Genomic DNA, 11,999 nt, shown 5'->3' with positions numbered 1-11,999 from the left:
TAACTATTCGCGTTCAGATTATTTGTAACAAATCCCAAAGTACTATTCCAGTATTCGTCATGAATAACGAACCTAATGCAAGTCAACGGGGAATCTGAGCATTTTTTATGAAGAATTCCCAGAAAAATGCTCGGATTCCGCATTGACTTGCATTACAGTTATTAAATGTGACAAATACTGGAATAGTACTTTGGGATTCATTACGAATAATCTGACCAGAAATAGTTACTATTCGTTCATCATTAATCTTAATACCAGACACAACCCCTGGGTAGATGATGACTGTTTGTAGATGAAAGCTGCATGTTTTAACCAATAGCATATCGCCCCTTGGGAGAGAACCTGATTTTGCACAATAAAGACATGCCCATAATGACACTGTTATACCTATTCATTTCATGCCTTTGGTGAAGAAATCCACTAATCTACTTTTTTATTCTTCCTTAATCAGCATGTATTCTTCTAATGAGGTTTCGGTACACATGGACTGTGCACTGTGTCTTCTTCCTTGGCCCCTCCATCTGCCTCCAGTGTTTGAATGACAGGTGCACAGATTTTTTAGAGACCTGCCTCCTGTTTGAAATCTGGCACCAGCACCAACACTGCCTTTAGCAGCACATGTGTAAATTGAATTCCTAGCTGGTCTGCAATAAAATTACACTATATGCGGATTATGCATAGTTATCTCTAAAACGTCTGTGGCGCCCCTGAGGCTTCAGTCGCCACAGGGGATCCACACAAAAAGCGCAAGGAGGAAAGGTCCACAATCCACAACACCGGCGGTGACCTCCAAATTATCCGGGACCGGCTGGGGCCCATTATGGCAGAGAACAGAACTCTAATGGTGACAACTGGACAGTGAGTAAAAACCTTGAACCGCAACTACTGAGTCAGCCCTTGATTGCCATGGCCGTCGCCCCATGCTGCAGCGCCAATGGTCACTACCACCCTCATCATCCTCCCTGGGACCTAGCTTTACCTGTGGGGAGCTGAACCATCCTGGCTGTGACACCATCCGCCCCAGAGGAGAGCACCCACAGTGGCGGCCAATCCCTGGCCGCACACCACAGCTGGCGTCACGAGACAACAACTCCCAACATCCTCAACCCTTCATCCTCATCTCCCCACCATTGTCCCATCCTCCATCCCTTCGTGGACACCTCGGGGTCACGTAACCGGGTAGTGCCACCCGTGACAAGCCCCTGACCCTCACCGGCCCAGTGACGAGTATTCCCCAGACCACATGGGGTGTTCCACTTCATTCAAAATCTCCATCTGGGCATGTGCTCCCACATCGCACCACTTCATTGTATACCACTGTAGACTACAGGCAGGCAGAGGGTTTGGGGAATCCCAGACAGGGAGGAGAAGATCCTTTGTACTGTCTGGCCTCTGTGTGTCAAGATCTAATCAGAAGGAAACTTCAAATGGTGATTAAAGGAGAGCAAAGCAGATTTCTTCACCAAAAGTATCAATTTAATCTGTATTGCAGCATTATTACTCTAATTTCATACTCAACATTTCAAATCCGTGCTGATAGGTTCTCTTTAAAATATTATGAGGAGTTCCCATTTAATAACATTAATATACGCACATACAATCCAAATTTATACCGAGTCAACCTTGACTTGATTATTGTTTGTTAGCATTGGTGATGGTTTGCTCTTAAACTTCTCTGCTCCATCATTAGAACTGTCTTGAAAGAATATCCGTGCAGTACAAATAGAGATGATTATCCTCTTGTATTCCCTCCTGAAGTTTTGGTTCAGGAGGCCATAAATTATGGCATTAAGGCAACTGTTGAAATATGCCATGTAATAACTGCCAACAAACAACCACTCTGGGATTCTAGGTAGAATTGTCTCTGGGTTCACAGCGACAGCCAAACCTATAAAGTTTAATGGTGCCCAGCAGACTGCAAATAACACAAATACCACAAACATTGTCAAAAAGTTCCTGAAGTCATGAGGTTTCAGTTTGGGTTTGTTGTCTGGTTTCACCCTACGTCTTACTTGAATGACTAAGATCCAGATACGTAAGTAGCAAAAAGTTACAATGGTAATTGGCAGTATAAAATGGAAAAACACCACCGCTATGGTGTACGCTGAGCTAACAGACTGTGAGAATGTACAGGAGTAGATCCGGGCATCATATTGTAATGATCCAACAAATAAATTTGGCACAATGGCAATGAAAGTGAGCACCCAAATCAAAACCACATAGAATAATGAATTTTTGTCACTGTACAACTTGTCGTATTTGAGGCTATGACAAATGTAGCAATATCGATTGATTGCGACTCCAGCAATGTTGAATATAGATCCTATGACGCTTATTCCCATTAAGAATCCACTAATTTGGCAATGAAGGTATCCAAGGTTCCATCCTTTTCGAAATATTGATGTCACCACCAAGGGATATGGGTAAATGGCCACCACCAAATCTGCCACAGCCAGGCTGACCACAAAAATATTTCCTGGAAAAGAAGAATACAAACATTTAGTTCTCATAAAGATTTAAGCCATGTGTTTCATAATTACGGGGGTCTCTAGGGAAAAATAATTCTTTACATTGCATAGTTCTATTTGTGGGATCTTTCTCTGATTGTTTTGCTCACATTAAAATTACATTTCGTAACAAATCTCATTGTTTACTGTATCTATGAAATGAAAAGTATAAATCATAGTAGGTGACACAGTATGTGACAATAGTACTGTCAATTCCTTAAAATATTTTTAAAATTCTTCAAAAGTAATTTTGGTTTTCTGTCATTAAATTCCTGTCTAATGACAAGGGGGGCTCTACAGAAGAACCAATATATGTACAATGCACCAACCATTGCATATTTACGACATTGAAAACACTACTGTGGATTCTTAGCTATAAATATTATTAGCCTATGTGATTGAATAAGTCCTTAATATTAGTATAGCCTTTTAATCACCTTAAGTGAGTATCCACTTGACTGGCTGCTATTTAGTTAAAATACTTAAAGGGGTTGTCCACTACTTGTACAGCACTTTTTTTTAATCAATATTTACTACTAGCTGTAGTACCTGCGTTGCCCAGGATAGTAACTAAATGTCTCTCTCCCACTGTCTTACTCTCCCTCTCTGTCTGTTTCCCTCTCTGTCTGTCCGTCTCTCTGTCTGTCTCTCTCTCTGTCTCTCTCTTTTTCCCTGTCTCTGTCTTTCTCTCTGTCTCTCTCTGTCTGTCTCCCTCTGTCTGTCTGTCTCTCTCTCTGTCTGTCTCCCTGTCTGTCTGTCTCTGTCTCTCTCCATCTCTGTCTTTCTTTCTGCCTCTCTCGCTGTCCGTCTCTCTATATCCATCATATTAACTGACACATAACCTGCCTTGTACTAAGAATGTCCTTCATTGCCTATAGCAAGTAAACAAAGTTCCTATTAATGACCTGTAGCTCCCAGCTCCTATGACTGTGATGGAAGCAGGTTTTTCGGAGAGTAACTATAAAGTGTGGGGTTAAATTTTCCCTTCAAAACATAGTCTATGACGTTCCCTGAGTCAAATGAGGTGTCTTTTCAAAATTTTGTGATTTTAAATGCGACTGTGAAGATTCCTTTAGCAGACATACATACATACATACATACATACATAAATACATACACTCAGCTTCATATATTAGATAAATAACAGAGACTCATCTCCCACACCAGTGCTGTTCCAGTAATGTCCGCATCAAGTCTCCTCAGACTTGCATGACATTGTTATGGCACATGAGCCTTGCAGCCAAACAGTGGCCACAATGGCGTATCTTAAGTCCGATCAGCCCTAGTGCAAAATTTGGACCTGGCTACCCTCATCCCACATGTTGGTCAGATGTATGGGCCCTTGCAGCATTCTAAATCCTATAGAGACAAACAAGTTGCCCTCCCACACATATATCCTCCTTCCTGGTATGTATGTCCCCATCCAGGTATATATGTCTCCCATACTGGGCCCATCCTAGTATATATGTCCCCATCCTGATATATAATTTTACCATCCTAGTATATATGTCCCCCATCCTGATATATAATTTTACCATCCTGGTATACATGTCTCCTATCCTAGGACCCATCCTAGTAAATATGCACTACATCCTGGTAGACACACCTCCCCTACTAGGCCACATCCTGGTAAATATGTCCCTCAACCTAGTATATATATATATATATATATATATATATATATATATATATATATATATATATATATATATATATATATATATATATATATATATATATACAGTATATCCCCATCCTGGTATACATGTCATCATCCTGGGCCCATTCTGGTATGTACTGTATGTCCCCCATTCTGGTATATGTGTCCTCATTCTGGTATAAACACTGACAGGCTACTGCATAACTAATCATATGCTAAATAGTTGCAAGTCAAATTATGTATGAGATAGCCAGATGATTGCAAATGATTGTAGTCTCATATTCAAAGCTGTAATGGATGGCGAGATATGGAGCCTGAAAGTGAAAAGTTCAAAATCTTGTTACCCTTTGATCGTGACTAGTGTATGTCCTACATCCTGGGCACCATCCTGAAAGATATGTCCCCATCCTGGTATATATCTCCATTCCTGGTAAATTTGTCCTTATCCTGGTTCCCTCCTGGTAAATATGGTTCCCATTCTGTCTCTAACGCATTAAAAACCTAAATATTTTAATAACATTCCACTGCTCCCACATCACACAGCGCAGTGACCGGCAGCTAACATCAGCATGCCTGCTATGGTGACCCATGATGTCACTGTCATCCACCCTCAGCCAATTGGCAAGTGAACATCAGCTGCCAGCCTCTTTTTGGACAGTTGCTTTTAATGCAGTGCAGATCTAGCTAAAGTAGATGCTGGGGTCGGTGAGCCCTCTCAACACTCAGGCCCGATCATTGTGAAAACACAGACTTTTTCAATATGTGTCGTGGGTTAAATTTCTTACATTAGCCAGACGTATTGTTCTTCTGTGTGTTAACTCACGCTTGCTAAACTATTGTTTCTGCCAGACGCTTCTGAGCATTCTTTGCAATGTAGTTGTGTATTGCTAATCTAATGTAAATTACTTCAGTGGCCATTGTCTAGTCTGTGCATTGCAGACTACATGTAAATATCCTCAGTCTTTCTGTCCACATCATTTAAATGAACATTATCCATGCAGCTTGAAATTCATCCAATAAGAGAAGCAACCTTGTACAACCAATCCGATAAGGGCACAGTATATCCTAAGGGAAGGCTCTGGCTATGAAAGGGGACTTCTTGGAGTCACCAGGTGTTGATGGATGTTGCATGATCCAGTCTAAGCTCTTAGGAGCTGGCTAGGGGATCAGAACCAGGATGCCTTGTGGACTCGGTCTAGGGACTTTGGCTCCAACTAGAGAATCACTTGGCTACATGGCTTCAATCTAGGGGCTCCAATTCCGATTGGAGACCATAACCGCAGTCTAGGCATTTTGACTCCGGTTGCTAGGACTATATCATATCTTCATACCAGAGACTACTTAAGGAAGGAACCCAGGTTGGGACAATTTGGTCACCTGGCTACAGTCTTTGCAGACCTCAGCCAGCTTCCTAAATCTGGCGTTATTCCATTCTCGGTGGGTGCCCGCCAAAAGCAGGGTTCTGCTGGATTAAAGTAAGTAGCCCTGGAAGCTCTAAAGCACAGACATTCTATTCCCTGGTGAGCCAGCGGAAGGGTGAGATTCTGTTACCTGTTACATTTGTGTGTTTTGTTGGTTATGTGCTATGTGCCGTTAATTGTTTGGGGATCTAATAAAGTCTTAATATTGTGATTCCCTCATCCTGTGTTGTCCGAGTAGTGTTCCGCCCACGGTTAAGGAGGTCGGGCGTTCAGTTGGGATGAGCCCTGGGCCATGCTGTCTTTCTAAAGGCGGCCAGGCCAGCTGACGAGAGCACCCACTGACCCCCGTGTCTCCAGTCATGACCTCTGCAACTGCAATCGTTACACCCCTGAGTGGATGCAAATAACCTGCTGGGCTCGCACTTCTCTTTATGGCTGGAACCACAACATGAGAAAGAAGTGAGAGTGCAGCAGCCCAATTGTGACTACTAATGGCATAACAATGTCATGCGAGCCTCAGAAGATCCAGTGATGACATTGAAGTACAAAATAATTTGTTATTTTTATTTTATAAAGGGAACTACTTGAATTAAAAAAGAGGTTGTCCAAATAGTGAACAACCCCTTTTATGGAAATCTAGTGTGAGCCATCTGTCCTGCCCTTTCCTACTACATATCTAAGTTCCTTGATGTTTGTAAGCACAATCCCACCAGGGCATTATCAGAAACTCACTGGATAGAGAACTAAACAGTATAAAATGAATCACCAGTGAGAAAAAAAAATATTTTGGAGCAACTAAGTCTAAGTAAGAAAGGAAGAAGGACGCCGGGGGAAGAAAACCACTAATGTACAATAGCTGCCTAGATATAAGAAAGTTACTTTGATCGTGTATATAAATATAAAGGTTAAATTTGTATATGATTACGTTTGTGTATTTTTTATGATTACAATGCAATTCCCTTTTCAAAATTAGGCCCACTAAAAAGGATATCTCCCTGCAGAAATCAGATGCAAGATTGGCCAATATTTTGCCAATGAACTTGCTCATGAGCATAAGTGACATATAGACAAAGTTTAGTTTGGGAGAACCCATTTTTATGTACACTAGTAGAGGAAACTAGCATAGATAATGCTAAAACAACTTTCTGTGCATATGTTCTATTTTTTGTCATTTCTTTAAAACGCTTAAGGCTTTGAAATCCGTGAAGCGGCTAACAGAAGTAATGTGTTCATTCCTCAGGTGGCTTCTTCTTGGAAGCTATTTAAAGTTTAAGCTACAAAAAAAAGACTCCAACCACAAAATTGATGGAAAAATGCCAACAAAGATGCTCCAGGAAAAATACTGTGAGCCTTTTTTCTAAAACGTCTCCACCTTGGAAAACGCGGTGGGTATGCCAACATCTGACAGACACTGTGTGCACATACTCTTACATGGATATCTCTATGATTTTTTGAAAAGACATTAGGAAATACTTAGTTTTCTCAAATAAGATTGATTACTGTAGGTTCCAGCAGATAAATACTTTGCTTATTATCAAAAGACATTTTCATGAAACAGACATTACTGAAAAAAGTGAACTCCTTTAAAATGAATATGGCAGCTCACGCATGCTGCCCGAACTACTATCCAGCATGAATTAGACCATGGTACCCCAACGTGGAGCTTGGGAGCCACATGTTGCTCGCGAGTCTGTGATGTGTGGCTCACAATTGTCTTCCAGCTTGGTACATTAGTACTAGGTGTAGCAAAAAGTTATAAAGAGCAGGTCTCCAGAGGGTGACTTTTGTGAGTAGCCCCCATAAGACAGCAAATTTGAATGGGTGTAAGGTTGGGACCCCTGGAATTAGACACTGGCTCCATCACTTCAGCTGTTTATGTTCTACTCTGAAACACTGCAGTGCTTTAGAGAAAACACACAATTAAAAGAAAGGTAAGGCCTATGTGACTGAGGTGACCTACATGTAGGGAGAGATCTGTCACTACAGAGGAGCGGGTCAGTGAGAAGTCACAAGAGGATCTGTTTATTCAACTACCAAGTTGCATTTTCTGTGACCACCTTTTACATGTATGTCTTCTTTGAAATGAGAAAACATATGACACGGAGGAGCCTGCTTACCCTATATCAGCTGCTGGATTAAAGTCTTCACCCGGCGGGACCCGCTCGTGATTCAAGGAGGAAGCACTCCAAAAAACATGAAGAAAGGAAAGGGGCAAATTCGGCGGTGATCTCCAAGTACCAGAGTATATAGGTGAAGTAACACATGCAGTCTTTATTAGAGCAAATTTAAAAATCCAGCCATGGTAACAGTGACATTCCGGAAGATCAACCAGAGACTAGTTTCGGACAGGACGAAGGCTTGTGTGCCAAAACTAGTCTCTGGTTGATCCTCTGGAATGTCACTGTTACCATGGCTGGATTTTTAAATTTGCTCCAAGAAAGACTGCATGTTTTACTTCACCTATATACTCTGGTACTTTGAGATCACCGCCGGATTTGCCCCTTTCCTTTCTTCTTTGAAATGTTGCATTTTTGAGTAAAACATACGTATAGTCTTTGGAAGGAATAAGTCATGTGCCAGTCCTTTATATTGACCACACACGTATTTATACATATAAATGAGATCTCTTAGGCGTTTTTTTTTCTAAGCTAAACAAATCCAACTTTTTTAACCTCTCATCATATGGGAGGCCTTCCATTCCTTGTAGTAGTCTAGTTGCCTGCCTTTGAACTGACTCTAACTCCTGAATGTCCTTTTTAAAATGTGGAGCCCAAAACCGGATTCCATATTCTATATGTGGCCTTACAAGTGATTTATAGAGGGGTAACAATACGTTTGGATCACGGGATCTAATCTCTCTTTTTATACACCCTAAAATCTTGTTTGCTTTAGCAGCTGCTGCTTGACATTGAGTGCTGTTGCTTAGCTTATTTGTAACCAGAACAAACAAGTATTTCTGCTGTTCTGTAGTCCCAAGAAAACTTCCATTTAATGTATATGCAGCAATAGGATATTTAGTCTTAGGTGCATTACTTTACATTTATCAACATTAAATCTCATTTATCAAGTATCTGACCTTTCAGATATCTTATCCAGATCGTTTTGTAATATTGTAATGTACAGGTCAGTTTTTAATATCCTACATAGTTTGGTGTCGTCAGCAAAGACTTGTTTTCTATTGCATCAAATACTTATATCATGCAATAAAATGCTAAATATTTATTTTAAAATCTTACAATGGGATTTTCTCGATATTTGGGAGGAATTCTGTCACAGATGACGTGTACCTATGATAAAAATTACAGACGTCTCCATTCTTTATAGGTTGGAAAACTTGCAAAATCGGCTGAGTATCAAATACTTAGTTTGGACCTGTAGAAGCGCATGATTAGCGCGAAACAGCCGTAGTCCTGGGGGAGCTCGCACCCAGCTCCACCACTGCCTTTTTTATGCACACCTTTTTGTACAAATCTTTTTTCACAGACCTTGGAATGGAGCCCCTTTTCCTTCTTCTGTGGTCAATTCTTCAGACATTTGCTTTTCTCCGAGTGTGCTCCTCTTGGCACGTTTTATTACAAGATCTGGAGCAGCTTTTCTTTGGCCTCCAAACCATGAAAGGTAAACCCTGGTAGTGCAGAATTAATTTCTTTATGAAACTGAATTTCAAATACTTATTTTTGCCACTGTACGTGTTTGAAATGATGAAGCTAGACTTTGATTCTTGCTGCCTGTAGTGCAGGCAGCATAAATCAGCTGTCGGGTTTCCTTTAAAGGTAATTGTCCAATTCTCATCAGAAAAAAATAAAAATGGTGGGCGAAGATCATTTTACACATGTTGGAGCCCATTTTGCTTACCAAGTCATTGCCTGAAGTTAAAATGTTCTTATAACTGCAATCGTCATATAAAGGGGCATAACTACAATAAGTGCAGGGGTTGCAATCACATCCAGTCCTGGAGCCTAGAGTGCCCCAAAAGTCTTTTTTGCCTATATGAAAAGACTAATGCTATTAAAGACTAAAGGGGGCTTTACACGCAGCGACATCGCTAGCGATGTCGTTCGTGAAAGCACCCGCCACCGTTCTTTGTGCGTCACGTTCAAATCGCTGCCCGTGGTGCATAATATCGCTAGTACCCGTTATTCAAACTTACCTTTCTAGTGACGTCGCTGTTGCCGGCGAACAGCCTCTTTTCTAAGGGGGCGGTTCGTGTGGCGTCACAGCGCCAACACACAGCAGGCGTCCAATTGAACCAAAGGGGCAGAGAGCAGACGCATGAAAGTCACGCCCACCTCGTTGCTGGAGGATGCAGGTACGGTGTTGTTCGTCATTCCTGGGGTGTCACACATAGCGATGTGTGCTGCCTCAGGAACGACGAACAACCTGCATCCTGAAACAGCAACGACATTTTCAAAATGAACGACGTGTCAACGATCAGCGATTAGGTGAGTATTTCTGATCGTTAGCGGTTGCTCGTAGGTGTCACATGCAACGACGCCGCTAACGAGGCCGGATGTGCGTCACGAATTCCGTGACCCCAATGACATCTTGTTAGCGATGTTGTTGCGTGTAACGGGGCCTTAAGAATAATTGAGGGCCCATTGGAGATTTAACATTAAGGCCCATCCCATGGACTTCGAGTTACCAAATCAGTATTATCTGCTCTGTGCTTTATAACCAGATAAGAGCATTTAGCTCAACTTGTTGATTCAATGATCTGTACAAAGACCAATGTTTTACAGATCTGGCATGATTATGTAATATGTAATAATTTTCTAAAAAAAAACTTTTATTAATAATTGAGGAGACATATTTTTAGAGCAATCAAATCATGTGTATTCTACAAGTTTATTTTTGCTCATGTCTCTTGATAGTTTCTCTTGTCTTGTAAAATATGCAGGATGTTCTTCCCTGATATAATGAATTATGTATTATCCCAGACATGATTAACACTGGATAAAACTGTAAGGAATGGTCCGGAGGATTGTTGTTATCATTGTTGTTGTTGTTTAATTTCATTATTACATTTTGCAATATTTTACTTTGTATATTCTTTTATATATATATATATATATATATATATATATATATATATATATTTGAAAAGTATTCTGGCGGAAACCATTTAAAAGAGATCTCATAATAGAAATTCATAGGAACACATTTTAAGCTTTCCTGAATGTAAAATATAAAAAATTCAAAGCACTTAAAGCTGCTTTGGGGACCTCTATGTGCACTGTAGCAGATTGGCGTTCTGATTTATTTTTATTGTACGACACTATACAGTATGTTACATTCATTCTATCATTGCTGGGCTAATACTATGGGACAAACATTCACAAATCAGGGATCTGAAGGATAACCAGCTGTGCGTAAATGACATTCATTACTCTATCCTCAGAACCCCAACATATGTTTAATTTTTACTTTCTATAAAACTTTTAAATTAATATCTTGCCTTTGTTTTTATTCACACTTTCTGTACCTCTATTGTTGCCTATCTAACAAACCTATTACAGATAATATGATACAATATGTTCGGTCCGTGGTTTTAAATATTAACTATAATTCCACTTCCCATTGTTTTTGTGATATCGCACATCAATTCCATAAGACACAAATAAGGTCTCACTAATACGCGATATATTGTCACAAAATCATCAGTTATTAAGTTTTTGTGAAATTATTTTGGTGTTATTGATATAATTTTATTTCCTATACAATGTGCTACAGAAAACAAAGCAGGCATCATGTGATCCTCACTTGATAATGAATGTGTCGTGTGGTGTTCTGCGTTGCACTCGCTGGGTGTCATGGCCGCCTTGGACTCTGTTCACTGCAGAGTCTGACAAGCTGCCTAGGATTGTTTACATGCACGGAGTGCCATGGGCGTCGGCTTGTTTTGGTTTCACTCCTCTCCAGCAAAGCGGGAGTTAATTTCTGCTGGTCTGTGATCAGGCTGCTGATCACAACCTCCAGCCTTTATGAGCCTCTGGAGACTGGGGCTCTTTGGTTCCTGTCCCTCCTTTGTGTTTGAGTATGGTGTGCATGAGTTTTCATTTACCCTTGTCTGTGTTTATTTGTGGGGTTTTGGTTACTGGTTCTCAGGCCCACTCCCTGGGTGGGGAGAAGTAGTATCAGGGCTTGGACAAGAGACAGGGTCAAGTTGGAGGCTCAAGCCTGGCTACCATCAAGTCTACTGTCGGGATAAGGGACAGCACGGGGTCCCAGTCTTAGGGCCAGCCTAGGAGCCCCTGTTCCATCCATACATACCCCTGACAGAATGATTATCAAATCGTCTAAGATAGGAAAGCAGGAGGTAAAGTCCTGAACAGGAGGTTTGTGCCACCGAGGAGGTGATGTAAATTCCAGAGATGAAGGCTCCAGCAACATTAGGTTGCTGAGAAGTTGTAA

The 11,999-nt window shown here is 41.0% G+C and overlaps 1 protein-coding gene across 1 annotated transcript in view; it reads right to left on the bottom strand.

Annotated features, from left to right (window-relative positions):
* Nucleotides 1-220: 220 nt before the first annotated feature.
* The window catches only part of MTNR1A (melatonin receptor 1A), a 239,224-nt gene continuing 227,445 nt past the window's right edge, over nt 221-11,999 (bottom strand). Inside the window, exon 2 of the mRNA XM_075347121.1 lies at nt 221-2,476. Within this exon, the coding sequence (XP_075203236.1) occupies nt 1,608-2,476 (869 nt within the window). The 3' untranslated portion in view covers nt 221-1,607. The remainder of the gene's footprint in view (nt 2,477-11,999) is intronic.

This window comes from Anomaloglossus baeobatrachus, chromosome 1 (assembly GCF_048569485.1).
Source record: "Anomaloglossus baeobatrachus isolate aAnoBae1 chromosome 1, aAnoBae1.hap1, whole genome shotgun sequence".
NCBI lineage: Eukaryota > Metazoa > Chordata > Amphibia > Anura > Aromobatidae > Anomaloglossus > Anomaloglossus baeobatrachus.
The sequence above is the reverse complement of the archived record's forward strand: the minus strand, read 5'-3'. Positions and strand labels throughout refer to the sequence as shown.